The following is a 26,123-nucleotide window of genomic DNA, read 5'->3' on the forward strand; positions in this document are numbered from 1 at the left end:
AATTCTGCTTTTGAACCTTATTCCTCTACGGACAAAATACCAGGCTTTGTATTTCGTAATCAGTTTGGTACATTTGTATTCCCCTTAGAGATGTAGGAAAGTCTTTCATTCCAGTGAGCCACTGTCATGCGGGGTACCCGAGAGCCAAGTGAAAACTGTTCCAAGATTGTTTCAGTCTGATCAATGAAATAGTATCCTAAATTTTTAATCAATGCTGCAAGCGTTTGACATTGAACTTGTATCATAAACTGATTTGTCCTGCTGCCTCGTCATAATTTGCCACATGAAACATACACATGTATTCCATAAATAAAAAAAAAATCTTGTTTTGGCCGTTGCAGTTATCAGTATGAATTGTACATAAAAGTTCTGTATTTCAAAGAAAACGAATAGATCAAATAATTGAATCTGGCCCGTGTGTATTGTAGCTTTACGCACTACAGTTTCATGTTGAGAATTTTAAAACAAAAGAGATTTTAATATCGTCTTTTCGGAAACCAAACTTCTGGATTTTATAAAGAGTCAAGAAATAAAGAGGCCATTGGACACAATAACGAGGTATAACTCATTGGTATCGGAGATGTCAAATAAATATTACATGGCGTTCGGGAGAAGTGTTAAACTTTGAGACTGCCAAACCCTGAAAAGAAACCAGAGTTCGATTTATAAAATTGTGTGTTGAGTTAATAATTAAAAAGCTAAAACCATCTTTAAAAAAAATGGTTGTCATCTCCCGATCGACTGTCTAAAGATGGCCGGACTCAAAACCTTTTTTTTTACATACCAGGACACAATATTTTTTTTTCCTTTTTATTCCTCTTATTACGTCAACAAATATGTTGAAATTTTCTGGAAATGTTTTTTTTTTCGACCTACCTAATGATCCAATTATTTACCCCATGTCGGGAGAAGGTAAACAAACATTATTCTAAAGACGGCCTAATTAACATACGTGAATTTAACTTGCTGTATTTAGATTAAAAAAGATTAACATGATACATTTGTATGCACACGCTGTAGGAGGTAATTTTCGTTGAAAGAAGGGGATCAGTCTAACAGAAAAAATTAACAAAAACAAAGCAAAAAACAAAAACAAAAAAAAAAAACGTCACATTACTTTTGAGGTGCACAACCAAAATTTCTTTAAATATTCTTTTGAAGAGTATTCACTGGTAAAGCTTTTAAGGGTTAAACTTTTAATGAGCTTTGTTTTCTATTAAGTGTATAATAGTGAATTATTGCCCCCCCCCCCCCCCCCCCCCGGTTTGTATCTGATATAAAGTACAACATGAAGAATAACTCGGTTTTTTTTTACGGTGTAACTTTAGATCAAATCTCTCCATGAACGAACTTGTGTAAAAGTCAATCAAATATACATGTATGTAATATGTGCATGTTTTCAATAAAACATAAACTAAATTATAAACTTCCACAGACACCTCAGGAGTGGATAAAGTGCATGTACTTATTTCACCCCCTCCCCCACCCCCAACCTTCGGATGAAGTGTATTTGAGTTACTTTTCATGATATGACATGACATGATAGAATCAAATCTACCATTTTGAAAACACTTAACACTATTTTCGGAGAATATCTTTGCTTATGAACTAAAGTATAAAAAAAAAATAAAAAATGATAAATTTGACGGAGAGTGTTTTTAAAATTATATGATCGCTACATTTTTGTTATTAGAGGGAGAGAGTTGGTCAATCTTGTTAGCTATCAGATAGGTATTAGTCATGAAGATAAGTATGTAATGTCATGTATGTTATCGACATTTCATACAAGTCAACATGCGGCTGCCTGTGATATATCAGTATGACAGTATCCCGCTCTCTCAATCTCTTATGTTTAAGGATATCCGATCCTCAGCCAGGAAGGATAACTCCAAAAATTTATAATTAATTTGAAATGCATCAAAATGAGGCTTGAAAGTGAAATTTTTTTATGCAAGAATTTTCATTGTATTCATCTTTAAAAGATTCAAGGTCTTTGGAAGTCTTAGAAAAGATCTTATAAAAGTTGACATTTGTACCCTACCAACGGAGAACAAATTAATACAGTTTTAGATAAATAAGATTTTCTTGAATCCAGCCTTAGATACCAATGCTTATTAGCATGATATGAATGAGAAGTAATGTGTGGTGTCTTGCAATGATAGTAAAAGCCTTTTACACTATGTATTATAGAATATATAAAGGGAAAAGAAGACAAAAAATACCAAATAAGTATAAAATTCATGACAATTTCTCTGAATGCCTGGATACCTATTGTTTTTTAACCTAAAATATATTTGTTGATCAATTTGCAATTAGGAAATGCATTGCTGATGTTCTAATTCACTTTCTCTGCAAAAATATTGGAGATTTGACAATTTTCCTTATATAATATGATTAACTTTAATCTTTAACTTTAAAGAAATACTGTGGATAAATTTACCTAACTTTGTCAATTCAGAGATATTTTTCTGAGTATTTTTGATTACTTAACTGCTAATTTGATAAACCTGAGGATCGGACAACCTTAAACATCATAATGTATCGGGGAGATAAGCCATGCAGGATCCAAGCCTCGAAATTTATTCCTGGGTTATAAGGGGGAGCATGGATTCTGCATAAGTAATAATTACATCCAAATCATAATTTGTTGACAAGCTAAAAGAAAATAAAACCAAACCAAAAAAAATGTACACTCCTTTCAAAGGTGTTAAACTTATTCTGTAGAGGGGTGGGTCGGACTGCTTTCACTTCCTAAGCTTTAAAAGTATTATTTCTCCTCAAATTTTAATCATTTGATTACTATAGTAATATTTTAAACACTTGATTACTATAAAATTTGAGGAGAGCATAACTCTACTATTTTTAGCGGGGGGGGGGGGGGCATCCGCACATGGAAATAACACATCGTTTTTAAAGTTTTTTGATATTGATTAAAAGAAACTATTATTCTTTGAGAGTATAATCGGGAATTATAAATAAATCCTAAAATCCAGAAGCAACGCTTGTTAAAAAAAGGTTGAACAATGGAAAGGTGGAAAGTGTCAAAGTATATGATATGAGCTAAATAAAATACGTGTATGAACTGCAAGCAATACATTGAAAAAAATCTTAACACGCACTGCAGTTTTATACATGAAAAAATATCAGAAAACAAATGAATTTCAATCCATCAACCAACAAATTAATGCTACAATTATAGAACATGTTGATTTATGTTACGTGAACGCATAAATAGGCCTATCATAACTAATCAAACTCATTTAATATTGTCAATTTTCATGTATGCAAACTTTCAAAGTATAAACATTATACTTACTGATATTCCATCGTCTCTTCTTCTTTCTGTGTTTATCCCTTAAATCGCTATGCTTTGAGGTCGGGCTCGAGTGACGTAATGTAAATATTCAATTCAATTCATTTATTGACAACACCATCATACATTGGCATATAGTCATGAATACAACAATTAACATACATAAAATAAAATATCAAAGAAAGCATATCAGGTTTGTTGAAGGTTTTCTTTCCTAATATTAAAGCACTTTTTCAAAAAGTTACAAACTCTCCTAGCATGGCATTTGTGAATTTTGGTGGATCATAATACTTAACATTCATAGAGGCGGATAACGTATGAATAGAAATTTTGACACATAATTTGTTTCAGTGTTGGATTAACTATTCATTTCACCAGTATATCAAATCTAACGAAAATAACTAAGCAAAATTTTGATAAAGTGTATATATATATTGTGTACATTGACCTTCAAATTGTTCGCGAAATGCCGATGTAAAATTCACACAGGAAACAGTACAGTAAATACAATGTTAATCTAAGTTATATCAGAATATCCTTCAGGGGTATCCTGAGAAAATATTTTAGAATGGCAAAAAACTTATTTCTCACACAATACGACGATCATAACACGTATTCATTTATACTTTCACTCTGAAAATGAAAAAGAACAGCAGAGGGTAAAAAGTGAGAAAAAAGAAACATGTGCGTTTAAGACGCGAAAATTTGACGTCACAATAAACACGTTTTCTCAACGTCAACACTTATGTCATTAAGACCCCTTTTACCAGAGAGCGGTCCAATTATAACAGTGAACCGTGCGCGCCCAAATTCTGCGCAGTCGCTATTTTTTGGAACATCACCCGTCGTCAAGCACTGTTAACTGTTGCTTGGCTGCGCCGGTTGACAATGGTTTTCTTGGGCTTAAAATTTTCAATAATACACTCAATTACATGCAATATAAATTATATTATACTGAATGTTTTATACAAATACATATAACAGTGAACCGTGCGCGCATAAATTCTGCGCAGTCGCTATTTTTAGAATATCACCCGTCGTCAAGCACTGTTGACTGTTGCTACGCTGGAGGGCGTGGCTTCATTATTCAGTGGGTTAGAGTCTTTTTGAACAGATGTTTATCGACCAATCAGATTCAACTTATTTACATGAAAGTATAATATTAAATTTTATTCAACGGTATCTATAAGGAGGAGTTGCGGATAAGAGATGGGTACCCATCAATATGATTGAAAGAATGGCCGAGCTCATGTTTTGCTATGGAAAACCCAAAATATGTGTCGGATCAAAAAGTAAAATAGAAGGTGCACAATGGCATTATGTAACAAAGATTCTGTAAAGTGTCATTGAATTTCTTTCAGTGGTATAAGAGGAGTTGCGGTTAAGAGATGAGTATCCAAAGCGTAACAGACGGACGGGTGTATTGACAGACGCAAGGACGGACGGACATCCCGATCGTTATATACCCTTACACCTTTTAACGGGGGTTTATAAAATTTAATGTATATTTTTTTTCATACTTTTCCTTGTACTTTTGGTACTTAATTATGCATTGGGTTTTCTATAAGATGACAAATAGGAATGCTAGCAGACATGCAGATAACATATTTTCCGCACAAAATATATTAACCAAGTCATGGAAATATAAATACACCTCTGATGACAAGTTTATAAATGTACAGAAAAATGTTTAGATTTAAAGCATATTCCAGTTTTTAACCCAGCTGCTAATGCAGTGTAGATACATGTTCCAGATATGCTCGCTGGGTGTAAAGAATCAATTTTATTAACAAGGCTATTTAAGATATGTACTCTTATCAGAGAAACACTATGGATGATCGAACTGATTATTTATACATACATGTATATTTCTAAGAATTTCTTTTCAAACATGCAACGTATTTAAGCAAAAGGAAGATTCTGATTTGGAAAATTGAACTTAAATATTATGGATGTACTGTGCATGCACGCATATGTCAAAATGAATAATTATTATCTATTTAAATGAAAGATCTATCCTAATAATTATCATATCTGCTGTCATCAAATTTTATATTCAGAAAAATAGCATTTTTGTTTTTTGGTTTTTTTTAAATCTAAAAACTAGTATACATGTATTTTAACCGTATTAAAAAAAGCTATTTCACAAAGAAATATCAATTTTAAAAGCAAATTATAACTAATATACTACTTGTATAAAAGTTTTATTAACGTCATTTATGCACATTTTTTTTCGTAACAATATGAAGATCAATTTTTGAAAAGTAACATGCATAAGTGCCAAAAATGAAGAAAAATTGCAAAAAAGTACATTTAATAACTAGAAGTACTGTGAGCAATGAGCTCACTAAATGATAGCCCCAGGCTCTCATATGAATAATATGGCAGTGTGCATGATTTGCTATGGGAAACCCAAAATATGTGTCGGATCAAAAAGTAAAATAGGAGGTGCACAATGGCATTATTTAATAAAGACTCTCTGAAAGTCTCATCAAATTTCATTCAGTCAGTAGTATAAAAGGAGTTGCGGATAAGAGATCGTACAGGCAGACGGACTGACGGACATCCCGATAACTAGATACCCTCCCACTTTTCAAGCAGGGGTATTAATGATACGTTTTATATTACGGAGATACCGATCAAAATATTTATTCTGTTGAATCAGGTACAGATACTATACTTTCAAAACCTATGCAGATAGAACAATTACTAGTAGTTATAAAAAAGGGTTACACATGCACAAAAAAGTAAGTAGTCACATATTTCTGGGAAATAAGTTATTTGAAACCTCGAGCTTCATACAAACACAAACACATCCAAATTATCACCCAAAGCTTTCTACAATGGAACCAAAACATAAAATTTGTTTCAAAATAATCCTCATCAGATTACCACATTTGCAAAGTAAAGAGAACTAGAGGTACTGTGAGCAATGAGCTCACTAAATGATATCCCCGCCTCCCATATGAATATAATGGCAGTGTCCATGTTTTGCTATGGGAAACCCAAAATATGTGTCGGATCAAAAATTAAAATAGGAGGTCACAATGGCATTATGTAATGATCCTCTGAAAGTCTCATCAAATTTCATTCAGTGGCATAAGAGGAGTTGCAGATAAGAGATGGGTACGTATCCCAAAACGTAACAGACGGACTACCCGATTACTATTTACCCTCTCGCCTTTCGATCGGGGGATATCAATGATGGAGAAATTGCAGTACATGTACCAACCAGACCCAACCTCAGAGAAAGCACATTTGCTAAGTAAAGTGTGAATGATCATTTATTTATATCACTGGGAAGTAGAATGCAGTTTTTGAGATATCACGACACAGTGATAGAATGATGGAAAAATATACAGTACCGGCCAGAACCAATCTGACAGAAAACAGTCTCAGGGCAATCTCCGGAACTGCATGCTTTCCGGGATTGCTTTGGAATCAGGTTGGATTGGTTGGTATTGTATAAATCTAAAACCATAAAATTAAAATTTTTTTATGTAGAAAATTATCAATAAGAATGAAATAGTCATCGAGTTGTAAATCACGCGATGTCACGACGTTACGCACAGGAACAGGGAACCATGTGGTACAGAATCCGCTACACCCCCTACAACATTTTTCTTATTTATCTCAGATGTTATTACAACTGTACATAAAATAGCTCTTAATTAGTTGATAGGGTTTATTTGAAGTTTGGCGTATCTGGTCGCGGTGACATATGACAAATTTGGGAGCAGCCGCCGGGTCGTCTCCCCAACAATCAACAACAAATGTGGCGACCCCAAATGAGCTAAATATTGTGCACTGGGTAAATTTCGCGAATGCACAACGCCACGCAAAAATGGATACAGTGGGCCAATATCCCATTTACAATGTTATCCATGTCAAATGATTGGGCCAATATCCCATGAAGAATGTTACAATGTCAAATCAACACAATGTGACTCAATGGGCCAGTATCCCAAAAACAATGTTAGCAATGTAAAATACAATATTGTTCAATGGACCAATATCACATTAACATATTCAGGGAATAACAATGTTGAAACTGGATGTCAGTGTTTAAAATAAAAGTAAATGCGCAAATAGCGACACAAGATGTCTACGAGTTAGCAACAGCACTCGTTCATGTGAGGTGGGGTTGACGATAACGCCACATGCTCGCAAGAGCATCCACCTCTAATGACTGTCACACAAACTGGTGACGGCGTCAATTCCGCACCTCAGTCACCATTAAACAACGCCAATTATAACTAGAAAGTCTGCTATTGCAAGCAATAGCTTATGTCGTCCTGAACTGATAAGACTTTCAATTTTTTCATCATTAAAACAATACCCATTATAGCTAAACTTGGAAAACCATCAACTTGTATCAGTCCTTTCAGTACTTTCAGTACTTTGATTTAAAAATCAAAGTTAAAGAATTTGCACTTTTCCCTGTTTCCATGGAAACTATTGACAATTTCCATTTTTTAAATCCAATGAGCACAATTACAGATACTAATCATTACATCAATAAAATTTCATGATGAATGTTCAAGGGACCAGAGAGAACACTCGCGGACAAAATTCGTCGCTCTTTGCAGGTTTCCATGGCAACGGTAGCCATTTTGAAACTGAGTGACCACACACCACAACTACAACCAGTGATCCTTCTTTGAGGAAAGTTTCAGGAATATTGTCCCACCCATCTCCGAGAAACAACTTGTATAACAAAAACATGCGTGCAATCGCAATATGTCGTCCCCGACTTCGATTGGGACGATATAATTAAGCTAATTTTGCCCTAATCTTTTTAGTAACTATGGTCATGATAAAACTACCTTTTTAACTTACCTTGTTTCCTATTTATGGAAAAAAAACATAGCAATTAAACAATATATATACAATCAATCAATCAATCATACATCAAACTAATTTAATAATCAACTCCCATCAGTACTTTTCAGTACTTTGATTAGAATTTTAGATCTGCTAATGATAAGAGCAATATATACTTTTTCACTAAAACTTAAGATGGTCTTCTCTCTTAATTTGAGTAATTCCATAGCAAAAGTATTTGGCAGATTACTTTTGACATTACTTAAATCTTCCGAATACCTTGTACATTAACTCTACTTGCAGTTCGTGGAATTTAAATCTATTTTAAATTATTTATTCAACCATGCATGTACATAATTATCTTTGCTTTGTTCATTAAACTTATCTTTCCTTCTAATATCATTAATAAAGTATTGTATAATAAATATATATGTTTTTCATACTTTTCTTCGTACTTTTGGAGCCCCGTGGGGATCCGGGTTAGAATAGGTCCTCAGTACCCCCTTGCTTGTCGTAAAAAGGCGACTAAATGGGGCGGTCCTTCGGATGAGACCGTATAAACCGAGGCCCCGTGTCACAGCAGGTGTGGCGCGATAAAGATCCCTCCCTGCTCAAAGGCCGTAAGTGCCGAGCATAGGCCTAAATTTGCAGCCCTTCACCGGCAATGGTGACGTCTCCATATCAGTGAAATATTCTGGAGAGGGACGTTAAATAGTATACAATCTTCGTACTTTTGGTACTTAATAAGTGGGCTTTCCATACAATGACAATGTGGAATGCTTGGAGACAGCATATTTTCCTCCCAAAAATATATTAACCAACTTGAAGGCATGGAAATACATACACTCTACATCTCTGATGAAAAGTTTATCAATATCCAGAAAAATGTGTATAAGCATTCCAGTTTTTAACCCAGCTGCTGATGTAGTGTAGAAACATAGACCAGAAATTCTCGCTGCGTGTAAAGAATCAATTTAACAAGGCTAAAGATATGTACGTACTCTTATCAGAGAAACACTAAAGATGATCGAACTTATTATTTTTACATACACTTATATTTCTAAGAATTTCTTTTCAAATATGCAACGTTATAAGCAAATGGAAGATTCTGATTTGGAAAATTGAACTGAAAAAATATGGATGTACTGTACTTGTATGCATGTGCCAAAATGAATAATTATTATCTGTTTAAATGAAAGATCTATCATAAGAATCATGTACAGTATGCTGTCACCATACTCTGAAGAATAGAATTTGTTTGTTTTGTGTGTTTTTTTTCTTAATTCAGAACTACTACATCTTAAATATATTAAAAAAATATTTATTCATTTTTTCAAAACAACTTTAAAATCAAGTTTGTAAAAGTAACATTCATTATATTATATCCGTGAAAAGACAAAAGGTGCCAAAAATAAAGAAAAACTGCAAAAAGTACATTCAATAACGTTTTATATTACGGAGATACCGATCAACATATTTATTCTGTTGAATCAGGTACAGGTACTACACTTTCAAAACCTACGTAGATAGAACAATTTGTTGTAAAAAAGGGTTACACATGCAAAAAAAGTAAGAAGTAGTCACATATTTCTGGGAAATAAAGCTATTTGAAACTCGAGCCTCATAGAAACACAAACACATCCAAATTATCACCCAAAGCTTTCTACAATAGAACCAAAACATAAAATTTGTTTCAAAATAATCCTCATCAGATAAGCACATTTGCAAAGTAAAGAGAGAATGATCATCTATTTATATCACTGGGAAGTAGAATGCAGTTTTTGAGATATCACGACACAGTGATAGAATGATGGAAAAATATACAGTACCGGCCAGAACCAATCTGACAGAAAACAGTCTCAGGGCAATCTCCGGAACTGCATGCTTTCTGGGATTGCTTGGAATCAGTTTGGGCTGATTGGTATTGTAAATCTAAAACCATAAAATTTAAATATTTTTTGGTAGAAGATTATCGATAAAAGAGTGAAATGGTCATCGTGTCGTAAATCACGCGGTGTCACGACGCTTCGCATGGGAACAGGAACCATATCGTATAAAATCCGCAACACCCCCTACAACTTTTTTGTTATATATTTTACAGTGCTGTTAAAATCCCTAAACAGTAGTGTAAGCACAAAAATGGCTCTGTCAATAACGGAATAACTTTGAATAAGCTTATTAAAACAATGTAAATTTTACAATGTTTCTAGATCTATTTTACTATAAAAAGAAAATACTGAGTATGATGGCATCTGTAATTAAAATTCTAGCTTGCATAATTATACATTCCCTTTTAAATTGCTTGCACAATGCATCATTTTATACACGCAAACTGATTTAATTTACAGCGATCAGTGAAAGTTTTTCTTTCTTTTTTTTAAAAAATGATTTTATCAATTAGAATAGATTTTGATTGTTTCAAGTTTTTATAAATTTTAACTCAGTATTTCCCTTAAAAAGTTAATTAAATCTTATTTATACAAAACGAACAGCTTTTTGGATGCACATTTTTTCCCCGATGTTGATCATAAACAGCTTCTGTGCGCGTGATCTCAAATAACTATAATTCCAATCTTAATTCTATTTATCGATTCCTTGTGTTTTGATTGGACGAGAACAAATTCAAGAAAAGGTTTACACATCGATGAATTTTTCAACCAGAACTACTTTATTGACTGTTGTAAAAACAATGAAAACAGATACTTCTAGTCCGTTTTAGCTAAATTATGATTACAAGAAACTTATAAATGAATGAATGAAAAGGAGATAAACAGGACTGACAGACGGTAATATTATGTTTATGTCATTGTCAGATCACGAGTGTGAAATATTTTGAAATCGCTGATCACGCTGTCATTTTCTCGACGTTCCATATCAACTCAGTTGGTATCGTAATGTGATAGGGAAAAGAAACGTACCTCAGACTCTTGCCTTTTCAGCATCAAATCATATATTTACATCCTACAGATCCCATATTTCCCTAAATCTTTGAACGAACCAGAGCAAATCGAACGTCGACGGTTCAACTTTCGTCATGACGTCAAATGGCGAAGTCAAGGACGAATTATTTTGGAGAATTATTCGCGTATTCACGATATTTGTTGAAAACAACATTCAATGAGTTTTTATAAGTTTAATTTATAGATTGTTTTGACAAATAAAGTTGGATTTTATCAATATTCATCTTGTATACGTTTCTTTGCGGCATAAAGTATTCCTACGCCGTACAAAATAACGGATTGTATGGCGGCCTCAAAGAGAAATAATTTTAACAATTAAAAAAATTCGTAATATTGAATTATAAGAATTAAACGTTCTTTTTTCATGTGTAAACTCTGCCTTTTTACTCACAAACTTAACATAAAAGTGCTTCACTTTTATTCAGTTTGTGAGTAAAAAGGCAGAGTTTACACATCGATAAATTCTGAAAAAAGAACGTTTAATCCTATAGAATCATTTTTATCATCACATAATTTCAGACTAAAGATTGATCAATTATTGTACATTTATGAACAATTACTTTAATAATTTCAGATTGGGGAATGTTGATCTAGACTTCATTTCTGCACACATTACTGTTGAATTATGTTTTACGAAAGTATAATTTTCATCTAAACAATACAAAAAGAATTTTGCAAAGTGACAAATATAATTCATAGGCCTTTATTTATATTTCCTAGTGCTGCAAACGCTGAGGGAAAAAATATAACCAGTGTCGAGACAAATGCGTAAATGTGAGAAGTGATAGTTAACGCAAATTTATTCTGATTGTACATATTTTAACTGTTTGGTGTTACCCTTATATTTAAATCATAAATGTAGCATATAAACTTGTTAGGTAGAACAACACTTCTTCAAGCATCTTGATTTTATTTAAAAATTAATTGACGTGTCCTGTGACTACATATACAATGTATACATGTACGTACGCAGATTCTATTGAAGTGCTGCATTTAACTCACCCTAAATATAATGTAGGGATGTAGATTACTATATCATGTGTATTTTTCAATTGTTAAAAAATCATTTAAAAAATATATAGATTTTCAGGCATCTGAAGAATGTATGATTTTGTTTTGCTTCCTCTATGGCCTTAGAATTTTGTGTAAATAAAATATATATAGTATATCATTGCAAATTATTACAGAAAACTTCGAAGTCAGTTTCATTGCAGAAAGACTAAGCATTGGTACATAGGACAAGCATTGGGGATGTCTTTCAGATTGTTTAATTATGTCATTTTTAGGAAGCTCCTTGTACATGTACATGTATTTAGAAGATTTCAAAGACCTCATTCTATCTTTGGATCATTATTAAATTCAGCGTCATTTTAAGAATTGCTTAAACAAATAAAATTTTCAAAAGTTTGTGTTCCTGGTTGAAGGTAAAACATTCTAAATGTACTGTGCATGATTGTATGAAGCACCCAAAGAATACATTTACTACAAATCATTCAATTCCACTGGTACACGTCTGTGAGGTCATATCTTTGTCTATTCTCATTCCTGACAACACAAGATAAGCTATGACGTAAGAGACGGATTCCATTAACAGAAGGATAAGGAAGAATAAGAAAAAGAGCTTGTCTAGAGCCAAACACATTCTGCCCCAATCGTCTTTTGGTTCCTCGAGACTTTGTGTCACGTCACAACTTTCACGGTCATCGTCACATGAGGCATTTTGTCTGTCTGTTATGTTTGACAAATCCCCATCTCTTTTTTGGCAAGAAAAAGATGAACCCATATTCAAAAACTTAGACACAATTTTCTGTACACATGGCGACACCTTTCTTTTCTCTCTGTGGAAAAGACGCGTCACTATAGTAACGGCTATTACTATACAGGTGCTACATCCCAGTTTAAAAACAAGTACGTAACTTAGCAACGGCATTGGGTTTGAAGTTTCAGGAATTATCTCCCCTATATAAACCATAAATACTGTGAAAGACAGGAGGACTGTTATTGAGAAAGAAACTCTTTCCCCTGCCTGGACGGGCTGGAAGAAAACGGTTAGGTTAAGAAACCCAAGCATCATCACTGGAAGAATGATATTGACGAGGGCAAAGGTTGATCGTCGATGTATTGTGACAGGAAATGCCACAGCATACAGTTCCCGGTTTGGTATTTTGACTATGCACGGTTTCTTTGTCCGGTAGGTCCATTTTCCGTCGTCATCTCTTTCCTCAAAGTTGTCTTTGATGATGGGGTCCTCCATGATAACTATCGTAAATGGCGAGGCATACTCCGGAAAGAGAAAATTTTCAAATGGAATGAATAGAAGAACACATTCATGGAAATCGAATGGGAAGTATTTTACGTTCGGATCACACGTCACGTCAAACACTCCAGCGATAAGCAGATTAGCAGTTCCGTCATTTGTGTACCAAATGACAAATTCTTCCTTTCTGTCATTGATGATGATGAATTTCGAGAAAGTATTCAAAAGTGATATTTGGGGCTTCCACACTTCTGATGACGTAAACGGTGTCAGCATCGTGTTATTAAACTTCAGTGGATCCCAGGATAATTTAATCGAAGCATACCGTTACATTCAAATCGACCTCGAATCTCATCAAATTCATTGAGGCTCAACAATTCAAAATAAAGTCCAATGGTTACCATTATTGAAGGCGGAACGTTTTTTCTGTAACTTGAACTTTCATCCTTTCCTTTGAGCAAAACGTCCTGTAAATTGGCAGTTTGTCGTAGATAAAGCTCATCGACAGTAGAATATTCCGACTTTGACACTTTAATGTAAATCCACAAAGTGACAAGAGCTTTAAGACAAATCATTATGTTTAGCTTTGGAAAACGTTAATTCAGACCCTGTTATTCGCTCACTGACTATTTGGTGAACCTGTAGCCACACTATCTCGGTTTTTATCTCCTGATGGAAAGGGAAATTTATAAACAGAAGAAGCGAAAATACAGTTTTATTTACAGTATAACACTATTGCAGGAGGAAAATGTGGGTTCTATCAATCGTACGAATAATAAACACAAAAACAATGTATACTATGGATATTTATATACACATGTATCTGAACATAATTGATTGTCGGTTTGATGAATTCAAATTTTCTTTCCTCCAGAAATTAACACTTTATGTATATGGAATGTTTTAAATGTAGATTTTCATAAATACGTGTAATGATAGTAGTCACATTGCAATTTGGTTGTTCAGATAAAGAGACTAAAATTTATCAATTCAAATATGAAAGGGCATTGCCGTACACTTAAAATTTTACATATGAAAAATTATAGGATTATTATTTTTATGTAAAATCATAACATGACACAAACAAGATGTATTTGTGAAATACTGATGCCTACGTATGACAGCTTTTGGCGAAGGTTAAATTTTTTTCAAATACAAGTCAAACTCCAAGGTCAAGAGATATGATTATTGTTTCACAAAGAAAGGACTTGTCTCAGTGAATATTATAGTTTGCAGTTAAGTGTAAAGTTTTACGTTACGTCACGATCCTTTTAGTCAGATGCATCCAGCGGAAACAAATCACGCGATTGGTCAATTTAGATTATCATCATTGACACGGAAATAGTCTGTTGCACTAGCAACCAATCAGGGATAAGAAGAAAGTTCCAGTCGTAAAGCTTGCGGTTAGGAGGCGTGTACAATTTACCTTGAGCGCAGCTGTCAACTAGATCGTGACCTAACGTGAAACTTTACACTTAGCTGTAAACTATAATATACCTGTGAAATATAAAAACCCAATCAGCTACCGTTCAAAAGATATGGCCAAGGTTAAAGTCTTTATATGAAGATCAAACTCCAAGGTCAAGAGGTCAAATTAAAGGTACCCAGTGGAAGGCCTTGTCATGAGAAATGCACATGTGAAAGCCCTATACAAACTACATTTGTATTAAAAAATCATGAAAAGAGTTGTTTTTCCAAAAAAAGGCCAAACTCTTAGTTCAAGGTCAATTTTTTTTATATGCAGTGGATAATCCAAATTGAAAGTCTTGACATAAGAATTTTTCCTTAGAAATATGAAGGTCTTAGTACTAGCTCTTCAAAAGTTAAAGCCAAGAATAAAGTTTTTTAATAAGTGGGACAAACTCAAAAGTCAAGGTAAAAAATATTTATTTCCATGGAAAGGACTTGTGACTATTCATAAACCTGTGAAGTATAAAAACCTTAGCATAAACTGTTCAAAAGTTATAACCAAAAATTAAAGTTTTTTGCATAAGTGGACCAAACTCCAAAGTCAATCTAAAGAGGTCAAATATGTTAGAGCCAAAGGAAAGCCTTGCCACAAGAAAACACATGTGAAATATTAATCCATGAATATTAAAAGTTATATGAAGCGTAATTTTTTTTCCAAGTGACCTAAAGGCACTCGGTCAAATGTCAAAAATATTTATATTCATGAAAAGGACTTATAACAGTTTATACACATGAAAATATAAAAGCCCTAGCACCAATTGTTCAAAAGTTATGAGTCAAAGGTTAAAGTCTGGTAATTATAAACTTTTTCAAAAGTGGGCCAAACTCTACTGTGAAATATGAAAGCCACATCTGCAACCAATCAAAAGTTATATGAAAGGTTGAAGATTCTGCGGACAAGCAGACAAACAGACAGCGTAGACAGATGAATGGACATGACAAAACTATATTGTACTTCCGAATCTTTGATTGAGTTGCATAAAAAGTATTTTATGAAATAGCATAAACTAACTAGTTAGCCATAACAATGATTGCATATACAAAGACAGTTACGCTAAATGCAAAGAACGATACAGTAAAGCAAAAATAGTCAAAAACATGTCCCACATCAATCCATTTTATATGTTCATAATCAATGTTCTCTTGAACAGATAACGTTTGGTTGTTGTCAATAACTTCCACATATGATGACGAAGGGGGCGCGCTTCTTCTTTTAGAACCATTAAGAGTTTTCACGATCCTTTTCAGCCAGTCTGGGGGTTGTAAGTGGCCAGGCTTGTAGTATAGACGAAGTCCTAAAATGGACACCACCACAATTACCCCGCTCTCCAACAGCATCAGCATGAGGATGTAACACAGTATCGGAACAGGGGCGGTATTTTTCGGCATCGTTGCACTCACAATTGTCATGAAAACCGCAAAGGAAAGGAGGACCGTGATGGCGAATGAGATCCGCTCCCCACATTCTGGAGGTATCAGAAATGCACAAGCATTCAGCAACCCTAAACACAGAATCGGTATGCATATACTTAAAATCGAGAACTCGGGACGCCTCTTGATTTTGAATTTATAGACAGCACATGAAAACAAATCAAAAGGCTCAGAATATACCAAATTATCAATAATATCCCACTCTCCAAAATTAGCATAAACGTTTAGTTTTAATTCAGCTATAAGTTTAATTTCTTTGTACACATGGTCGAGGGTTATGAACTTCACAAAACACGTGTGTACATCAAATGGGTAATATCTTAAGTTTGGTTTACATGTGCTTCTAACAGTTCCTCCTTTAAGCCAAATTGCTCGACCATTAAAATAGATTCTGACAGAAAACAAGTCCTCAGGAAAAATAGGAATGCGGTCTGTCGGGTTAGCTAGAGAGATGTCGGGGGTCCACACTTTTTCCTCAGGAACAACAAGATTAGTCACATTGCCATATTTATTTGGATTCCATTGTAAGTATGTATCTGTCCATCGAACATCTACGCCCATTGCTATGGAAATCTGACTCGTCACTTCGTTAAACTCAGTTATCCTCCTTGGTATAAATCTCACAGTTACATTCATGACTTCGTCGTGATGGTTTACTGGCATAATCAAGTTTTCGTAGCCATGAAACAACTCATTTATGAGTATTTTAGCATCAGGTGAAGCTCTAGCGTACAAACATATTAACAGAAAGATTACAATAATTCGGGACACGGAATCTACTTGATAGGTTCTCATCTCGATTATGAACTAGCCAGACGGAGTTCCTTAAGTTAACACTCGTAGACTTAAGGCCATTCCAAGTTTTTTTATGTTTAGCGTCCGCGAGCGCCTTGGTTTTTGACACCCTATATAAGAAAAAACACACAAGATCAGGAGTCCTGAAATTGATTAATTTAGTCGAATTTTTTTTTAATTTTGTCAATTTCTCGAAATAATTCTGTACAATAAGTTATATTGGGTGTATTTTAAGCATTTAATCCCTTGTTTTTGCTTAAGAATAGATATTAAATATCTATTCTTAAGCAAAAGCAAGGGTTTCTTCTATTAAAGCAGATAAGTTAGATCTAATCATTTGAACGGCGTCATTTTTATGACTTTTTAAGCCTGTGTTTTATGTTTTGGCTTGTGTGTTTCTTGCTAATAGTTAGGTAGGTTTTTGACAGATGGGTGGACGCTAAACAGAGAAAAAACTTGGAATGGCCTAATAACGCATACGATAAACCATAGAACTAAATCTAATTCATGTAAACTGTGTCTGTGTTTACAGAAAGTACACGAACGACGCCTCTGATTATATAATTGAAAGCTCTGGCTTTTTTCATCCTGTTTCCAAAGATAAATATCTACATTTAATTCTTTTAATTATATCAGCATTAGAATACTAGTGATAATGCCTTGTTATTGACTTTATCCAAAATAATACCATTTTTGTAATTTTTGTAAGTAATACATGGAATAAATACGGAATTACATCATTTACTAGTAATTCTCTCTAAAATAATTAAATTCCGTGACTGCAGATTAGTGAATGAATCATCAACTGTTATGATATTTTTCCTCTCTGTATTCTAATAACTTATGTAAATTTTGAAAGATAAACAGTATATTTTTTAAAATTCTTATTGAGAGTTCTAAAAATAAAAAATAAAAAAAAATTACCCAAATGCAGGTGTAAATAATATTTTTCATACATGCATATGTACTTTTTTATCCTTGTGTACAAAAGTATTTTTAAAGATGAGATTAAAAAATCTACTAGCAAACTGTGTAAATGATTAAGTTGGCAATTTCGATAATTATATACATTCTGTAAATACCCAGATTTTGTTTTTATATAAGCTTTTCTAATTTTCTTTAAATCCTTTCCTTATGTACTAGGAATACGAAAGCCGGATAGGCTCATTTCTGAAAAGATAAAAAAATATTTAACTCGTTATAACGAGTTAATTATCTCGTTATAACGAGTTAGTATCTCGTTATAACGAGTTAGTTGTCTCGTTATAACGAGTTAGTATCTCGTTATAACGACTTAATTATCTCGTTATAACGACGTAGTTTTATCTCGTTATTACGAATTTACTTATCTCGATATAACGAGTTAGTATCTCGTTATAACGAGTTAGTTATTTTGTTATAACGAGTTAATTATCTCGTTATAACGAGTTAATTATCTCGTTATAACGAGTCAATTATCTCGTTATTACGAGTTAATTACCTCGTTATAACGAGATAAATAACTCGTTTTAACGAATTAGTTATCTCGTTATAACGATTTAGTTATCTCGTTATAACGGATTAATTATCTCGCTATAACGAGTTAATTATCTCGTTATAGCGAGATAAATGACTCGTTATAACGAATTAGTTATCTCGTTATAACGATTTAGTTATCTCGTTATAACGAATTAATTTTCTCGTTATAACAAGTTAACTATCTCGTTATAACGAGTTAGTTATTTCGTTATAACGAGTTAATTATCTCGTTATAACGAGTTAATTAACTCGTTATAACGAGTTAGTTATCTCGTTATAACGAGATAATTATCTCGTTATAACGAAATGATAAGTTTCCCCTTTATTTCCAAATTTAATAGCAATATAGGAATTAAAAATGGCTGTATTTTCAATGCCATTGATGTTTAGTTTATAATTATCAGTCGTGCGTAACTTTAAAATTGATATATAGTTGCAAATTTAATTTGTGATATGGTTTAAATAATATTAATTCTGAACTATCTGGCTGTCAATAATCACAGGTTGATAAGTATAGCAATCTTTATTTGAACACATTTACACATTTATACGTGAACGTGTCCAAGGACATAATATTAAAAAAAATATATTGCCAAATGTACTTGCTTCAAAGTTTGGCAATTTATGGTATGACAACTTTCTCCGATAAAAGACATTTTTTAAAATATGTTTTGGATGATTTATTAGCTTTCATAATCAATGTCTAAGAATCTAAATTAATACATTATAATAGCAGCCTAACGCAGGCATTAATGCAACATATATTATATACACAAAAATGTTTTGAGGAAGGGGGATATGGAAACATCAGCAGTTAGGTCATGGGCGTAAAATTCGAGGCAGTCATAAGTTTCCGTATACATGTATTTGTCTTCGGTCTTTTAAGTGAACAATACAAAACAACTGCATCGTTTATACATAAACGAACTACAATCAAAGGCACAACCCCTCGAAAAACAAAAAATACTAGTTTGTTGTTTTTCAACAAAATCTTTATCATACACACTTTAAACAAACTTGATCGACTCGGTTTTATATGCTATACTTCCTATCATTTAAATATATCAACTTAAGACCAGTGTTTAACTCGTTATAACGAGAAAAATTAACTCGTTATGACGAGATAATTAACTCGTTATAACGAGAAAACTAAGTCGTTATAACGAGATAACTAAATCGTTATAACGAGATATAAACTCATTATAACGAGATAATTAATTCGTTATAACGAGATAACTAACTCGTTATAACGAGATAATTAACTCGTTATAACGAGATACTAACTCGTTATAACGAGAAAACTAACTCGTTATAACGAGATAACTAAGTCATTATAACGTGATACTAACTCGTTATAACGAGATAATTAACTCGTTATAACGAGATAACTAACTCGTTATAACGAGATAACTAACTCGTTATAACGAGATAATTAACTCGTTATAAGGAGATAATTAACTCGTTATAAGGAGATACTAACTCGTTATAACGTTACAATTTTTTTTATCTTCTCAGAAATGAACCTATCCGGCTTTCGTATAGGAAACCTCTGTCCACGCGAATTCCGTTCTCCGCGACATTTTTATTAAACTGCTACTACTGCTAAACTGCTCATATTTAGACCTAATTACTGACATAGCAGAAGGCTAGTGCTCCTTGTTGAACTTATTGTTCTTGTGTAAAATTTACATCTAGTCACTAGGTGAAAATAAACTTTTAAATATACATCTATGAGTATTAATTTTCTCCTGGTGTTAGCCATGTGAAAGTTAAAAAATATTTACACCCGTGCATGTGCAGATATTGCAATTGTCTAAAATATTGCATAATAAGATTAACTAGAGATACTGTGAGCACTGAGTTCACTAAATGAGCCACCGCCCATATGATTATAGTGGCAAAATCTATGTTTTTCTCTAGATACGGGAAACCAAAAATAAGTTATCAATCAAAAAGTAAAAAAAAAAAAAAAGGTGCACAATGGCATCAAGTAAAAAAAAAATTATAAAAGTATCATCAAAGGGTTTTATTCAGTGGTGAAGGAGGTATTGCGGATAAGAGATGGGTACCCTTCAATAATATAGAAAAAATGGCAGTGTCTAAGTTTTGCTAAGGGAAATCCGAAATATGTAAACGATCAAAAAGTAAAATAGGAGCTGCACAATGGCAATATACAACAAAGATTCTATAAAAGGTTTATTCAATTTCATACAGTGATATAAGAGGAGTAGCTGATAAGAGGTGGGTACCCTTTAATATTATAGAACGAATGGCAGTGTCCATGTTTTGCTATGGGAAACCAAAAATATATGTCGGATCTAAACGATTCTGTTAAAGTCTCATTTAATTTCATTCAGTAGTATATAAGTTGCGGATAAGAGATGGGTAGCCCCAAACATACAGATGGACGTACAGACAGCTAGACGGACGGAGTAGAGACAGACGGACATCCAGATGACTATCTACAGTTCTTCTTTTCAAGCGGGGAGTATATGGAATGTAAGTTTTTGAGAAAAATTAACATGCAATAGCAAATTGTGTATAAATCAGCAAACCATTGACACTGTCATTCGTCTATAAATTTAAAGGGTACCCATCTCTTTTCAGCAACTCTCCTTATACCACTGAATAAAATATGACAGTTTTATAAATTCTTTATTACTCAATGCGATTGTGCACCTATGTTTTACTTTTTGATCTTGCACTTATTTTGGGTCTCCCAGAGCAAAACATAAAATTTGCCACTATAATCATCTGGGAGGTGGGGATATCATATAGAGAGCTCAGTGTTCACAGTACCTCTTGTTTTACACACATTTTACTTGGGATAGTTTGGTTAACGCACATTGTGTGAATTGATAAGTACAGACAAAGAGAGAAAACCTTATTCAAGGAAAACAGGCTCAAGAGTAGAATTTCCCTCCGGAAATTTATCTCTAGAGCATATTTCCCCATGGAAAAAATGGCTCAACCTTGTCCATAACGTTTAATTTGGTACAATTTGTAAAGATAGTTAACATTCCACATCTGTATTTCTTGTGACAAGATCTTTCTTTTGGGTACAAATGAATATGTCCTTTTGACCTTTTACTGGGAATTTCATCTAATTTTGTCAAAAACTACATTTGTACATAACTTTTGAACGATTGGATCTAGGACTTTTATATACTTAGTATAACCTGCATATTCAATACTGTAATTCCGTGAGCCCTAGGGTACCACAATTTTTATCTTTTCAACATGAGCTTTGAGTGTGACCTACTTTTGAAAAAACTTTTAACTTTGGTCATAACTTTTAAATATCGCAAGTTCATTTTTAGTGACAAGACCTATATTTTGGGTACCAACATTTTTGACTTCATGACCGTACAATTAGACTGTATTTAAAAGAAAGCTTTAACTTTGCCTATGGTTTTGGAGTTATTGCTGCTAGGCCTTTCATATTTCACTTATGCATTACCTGTGACAAGATCTTCCTTTTTTTACTATTATTTTTTGTTCTCATGTCAGTGACCTTATAATTAGAGTATGACCTTTTTCTCAAGACATTTTTTCACTCTTGACGTTGGAGTTTGACATACATTTCAAAACCTTTAATCTTGCTCGAGCTGCTGTATAAGGCAACAGCCTTTTAAAATACATCTTGTTTTTATACCCCCGCTGGAAAAGAGTAAGGGTATATAGTGATCGGTATGTCCGTCCCTCCGTCTTTTACGCTTTGAGGTACTCATCTCTTATCCACAACTCCTCTTATACCACTGAATGAAATTAGAAGCTTTCACAGATCCTTTGTAACATAGTGCCATTGTGACCTCATTTTGATCGGACACATATTTAGGGTTTCCTATAGCGAAACATAGACATCGCCATTTTTTCTATAATATTGAAGGGTACTCATCTCTTAACCGCAACTACTCCTATATCGATGAATAAAATTTAATGATGTCTTCACAGATTCTTTATTACATAATGCCATTGTGACCTCCTGTTTAACATTTTGATCCGACATTTATTTCGGGTCTCCCAGAGCAAAGCATGGACTTACGGACATGGGCCATTATAATTATCTGGGAGGCGGGAGGTTTCGTTTAGTGAGCTCAGTGCTCAGAGTGCCTCTAGCTTATTTTCTATTAAAAGGAAGATACTCGTATTTGGTGCAAATGGTTTTTGCTATAATGGGGCGGATCGACAAAACTGGACCTTATTTGTGTTACGGGTACCCTACAAAAAGAACCAACTAGCATAAGATGCAATGGGTTTAAAATAAAAATTCTATTTTATGAAACTTATTTTAAAAGAATAAAAAAAAACTGTGATCTGTAATACGGATAGGTTATTGTTTGTATAGGTAGTGTTATATCTTGCTTTAGTACAAAAAGCCGTTGCTCAAACTGTATGTAACTGTTGAGTAGTTCTTCTGTTTTCAAACTTCAGATTTTTGTTTTTGAAACTGAGTCATTAGAACTACAGAGATATCGACAAGTAAAGAAGAAAATATATCGAGTTGTGAATAATTTTCTTGTCGATCATTATGTAACATCCATTAAAACAAAATACGATGGACCAAGAACAATATCACCATTTATAATATATAGGGAATATACAACGCGCTATATCTCAAATTGTAATTTTCACTAGATTGTTACCTTGTTACTTGTAATAAAGTTCTTTCAGATAAAGGCCGGATCCCAGCCCTGGGTAGGATTATAAGTTCATAAAGAGGTATCAAATGAAATAACCTTCTTTAAAATGAAAAATCTTTTGCAAAAAATTCCAGAACCTGCGATTAACACTTATCTTGAAAGTGTCATCCATTTCAAAGATGAGGCCAAGAAGTGGAATGTATTCAGATGGAATGCTATCTTTGAGATGTTTAGTATCAGTGGTGTGATTTGGAAACTTAGATATAGATCTTACAAAATTTATCGTGAGAAAGAACTTTACCTACGTTTGTTGACAGGAGGTTGTCATGATTAACTAATAAAAATAGATATTGACGAGGGAAAAGATGTTTTATCAATTTATGTCTCCATTCACAATACCAATATCAAAGCTTTACAGTAATTTTTTAAGGGCTCTTAATACTAAAATAATTGATAAGTTCCATTGTTTCTTCATAGGTACTTAGTATTTATTAGTTGAATATAATACATTTAGTTGTTAATATCGTTCGGAATCGTTTTTATTCTAGATAATCATAACTTTGAGACAGATGCAAGAGAAAGACTGACTGGTATTTATTAAGATACTATAAAAATGGGAAAATAGCGATACCTGCATATGCTTCCAGTATTGGTTTCCAGTATGCTATAAGAAGTAATAATTTATTATGACGCATAAGATATTCACTAAATGTCTTGCTTTTTACCCCCTTTATCAAATATGATTATGTAAGACAATAACGAATTCAGATATTAAGTTTCATGCTGCGAGAATCGTGTAGACAACAGAAATTGATACACCGTGCTTGATTTGATTGGAATCCATCACAGATGAGTTTTATCTGCAATTGTCTGTCTTTAAAATGGTGCACCTGCAGATAAAGTGGAGATAGCTGTGAAATTTTAACCCCAGCAAAGTATGAGACGCAGCGAGAATTACGAAATATTCCAGGAAATTCTGGTTTGGCTATTTTCAAAATTTCTTGTGAGAGATAAAACTAATGATGTGTTTCATGTAGGGTAAAATAAATATGACAGCTCATAAGCATTTAGTGTTTTGCGTGAACGTTTCTGATGCCACTATCCCTGTTTGGTTTTCCCCATTTGATTTTTTTATCAAGCGTATCTTTTTTCATCCAATGTTATAAAGCAGACATGCACAGCGATTGATAAAAGCTCGTTGGACTTGACGTTGCTGGTGATGGATCGTTTAATTTTACTTTTGTTGACTTTTGTGTTTGTTAATGGAGAAAAATACAGTCCACAAATATACAACTATTTATTCAAAAACACGTCTTACAACAAAGTCATCATTCCGACCATTAACGACAATGATACCCTGGCATTGAAGATAACATTTCTTCCACGGGGAATCAGCCAATTTAATGAGGTGAACGGACAGTTATCTATAGCAATGGGTCTAGATGTGCGTTGGATTGACGGATTTTTAAAATGGAACCCTTTAAAGTATGGCAATGTGTCGCATTTGGTCGTACCGGAAGATCACGTGTGGACGCCGGTTATCACGCTGGCCAATCCAATAGACAGAATTCCAGTGTTCCCGGATGATTCTTTCCCAATAAGACTTTACGCAAATGGTCAAGTCATTTGGATCAAGGGAGGAACCGTAAGCGTTACATGTCGACCAAACGTGAGATTTTACCCCTTTGATGAACATACATGTTACGCTAAATTTTTAACCATTGATCGAATTGGAAACGAGCTTAGAATGGAAACAGGAATTAGGTCTGCAATTTATGAGAAACATGGAGAGTGGGACATACATAGCATGAAGGCATATTCCTCCTATTTTGCCGCCTATTCGTCTTGTGTTTTTGAGATTGTTGTCAGAAGGCGGTCAGAGTTTTCGATTCTAAATACCTGTGTACCAATCATTTGTCTGGGTATCTTAAATGCTTGTGTGTTCTTAATTCCTCCAGAGTCTGGTGAACGCGTTTCCTTCGCCATGACAGTTTTACTCTCGTTTGCTGTTTTTATGACAATTTTCAGTGCAACACTCCCCAAAAATTCAGATCCTGTTCCCATATTATGTTACATACTGATGATTATGATGATTGAGAGTGGAATTATATTGATACTCGTTATTGTCGGACTTCGGATTTTCTTTAAGAAGGAAAATGAACAAATGCCAAAGTTTGTGAGTCGCATAACAAGACTTTCGGGTCTTAGATCTAGAATATTTAGAAGAGATCAAGAACAACTGGCCAATGGGAGAATTTCAAATGACGAAATCCCAAATCAGGAACAATCTCCGATGACTTGGGAGCGAATTAGACAAAATTTTGACACTGCATGTTTCTGTGTCTCCTTTGGGGTATACATCTTATTGGTTGTTGTGTACGCGATGATGGTAAAAATGTCATGAATCGCCAATCACTATATACAAAACAATTATTGAACGTATGTGTACAATTGAATCAAATATTCTCTGATGTATTATACGAAAGCCTCAGATTCTTCTGAAAGCATGACCAAGTAATAATTAATTGTCAATATTTATCTTGATAGCTTAATTAATTATCATCGATTGGGAATGCATGAGACTTGATTGTGCTTCAACAGAATTCTAGTTAATTTGTTTGCCTGTATCAAATTATTTTCATGGAACATATTAAAAAAAAAGTAATTATATTCTTTTCACTCTGTCAACTTAAGCACAAAAACCATGGCCCCATAGGAAATGGGAGTACTTGGGACCGTTTTCCACATATCTTTGTAATATACAGTATATGTTTTAGAAAACAAAGCTATTTAACTGATAAGTCCCCTGGATAAGTACGTCTACACCTCCTTCCCCATCTGAATTTGCTTCCAGCAGGTTTGCAAGATAATTGCAGATAATGATTTCAGCCACACAATCAGGTCATTGTACA

At 33.6% G+C, this 26,123-nt stretch overlaps 3 protein-coding genes across 3 annotated transcripts; 1 reads left to right on the forward strand and 2 right to left on the reverse strand.

Moving 5' to 3' along the window:
• Nucleotides 1-11,928: 11,928 nt before the first annotated feature.
• LOC134246791 (acetylcholine receptor subunit beta-like) lies at nucleotides 11,929-15,093 on the reverse strand. The gene has a single exon (XM_062729148.1). The coding sequence runs from the start codon at nucleotides 13,628-13,630 to the stop codon at nucleotides 12,587-12,589; it is 1,044 nt and encodes a 347-aa protein (XP_062585132.1). The 5' UTR covers nucleotides 13,631-15,093; the 3' UTR covers nucleotides 11,929-12,586.
• Nucleotides 15,094-15,153: 60 nt separating this feature from the next.
• LOC134246790 (acetylcholine receptor subunit alpha-like 2) lies at nucleotides 15,154-17,076 on the reverse strand. Its single transcript, XM_062729147.1, has one exon. It carries the CDS (start codon nucleotides 17,048-17,050, stop codon nucleotides 15,836-15,838), a length of 1,215 nt encoding a protein of 404 aa, XP_062585131.1. The 5' UTR covers nucleotides 17,051-17,076; the 3' UTR covers nucleotides 15,154-15,835.
• A 7,054-nt stretch (nucleotides 17,077-24,130) lies between these two features.
• Nucleotides 24,131-25,749, forward strand: LOC134246792 (acetylcholine receptor subunit alpha-like 2). The gene has a single exon (XM_062729149.1). The coding sequence runs from the start codon at nucleotides 24,431-24,433 to the stop codon at nucleotides 25,613-25,615; it is 1,185 nt and encodes a 394-aa protein (XP_062585133.1). The 5' UTR covers nucleotides 24,131-24,430; the 3' UTR covers nucleotides 25,616-25,749.
• Nucleotides 25,750-26,123: the final 374 nt, after the last annotated feature.

Source organism: Saccostrea cucullata, unplaced genomic scaffold (genome assembly GCF_032062105.1).
Source record: "Saccostrea cucullata isolate Sc308-1 unplaced genomic scaffold, CSIRO_AGI_Scuc_v1 ctg4035, whole genome shotgun sequence".
Taxonomy (NCBI): Eukaryota; Metazoa; Mollusca; class Bivalvia; order Ostreida; family Ostreidae; genus Saccostrea; species Saccostrea cuccullata.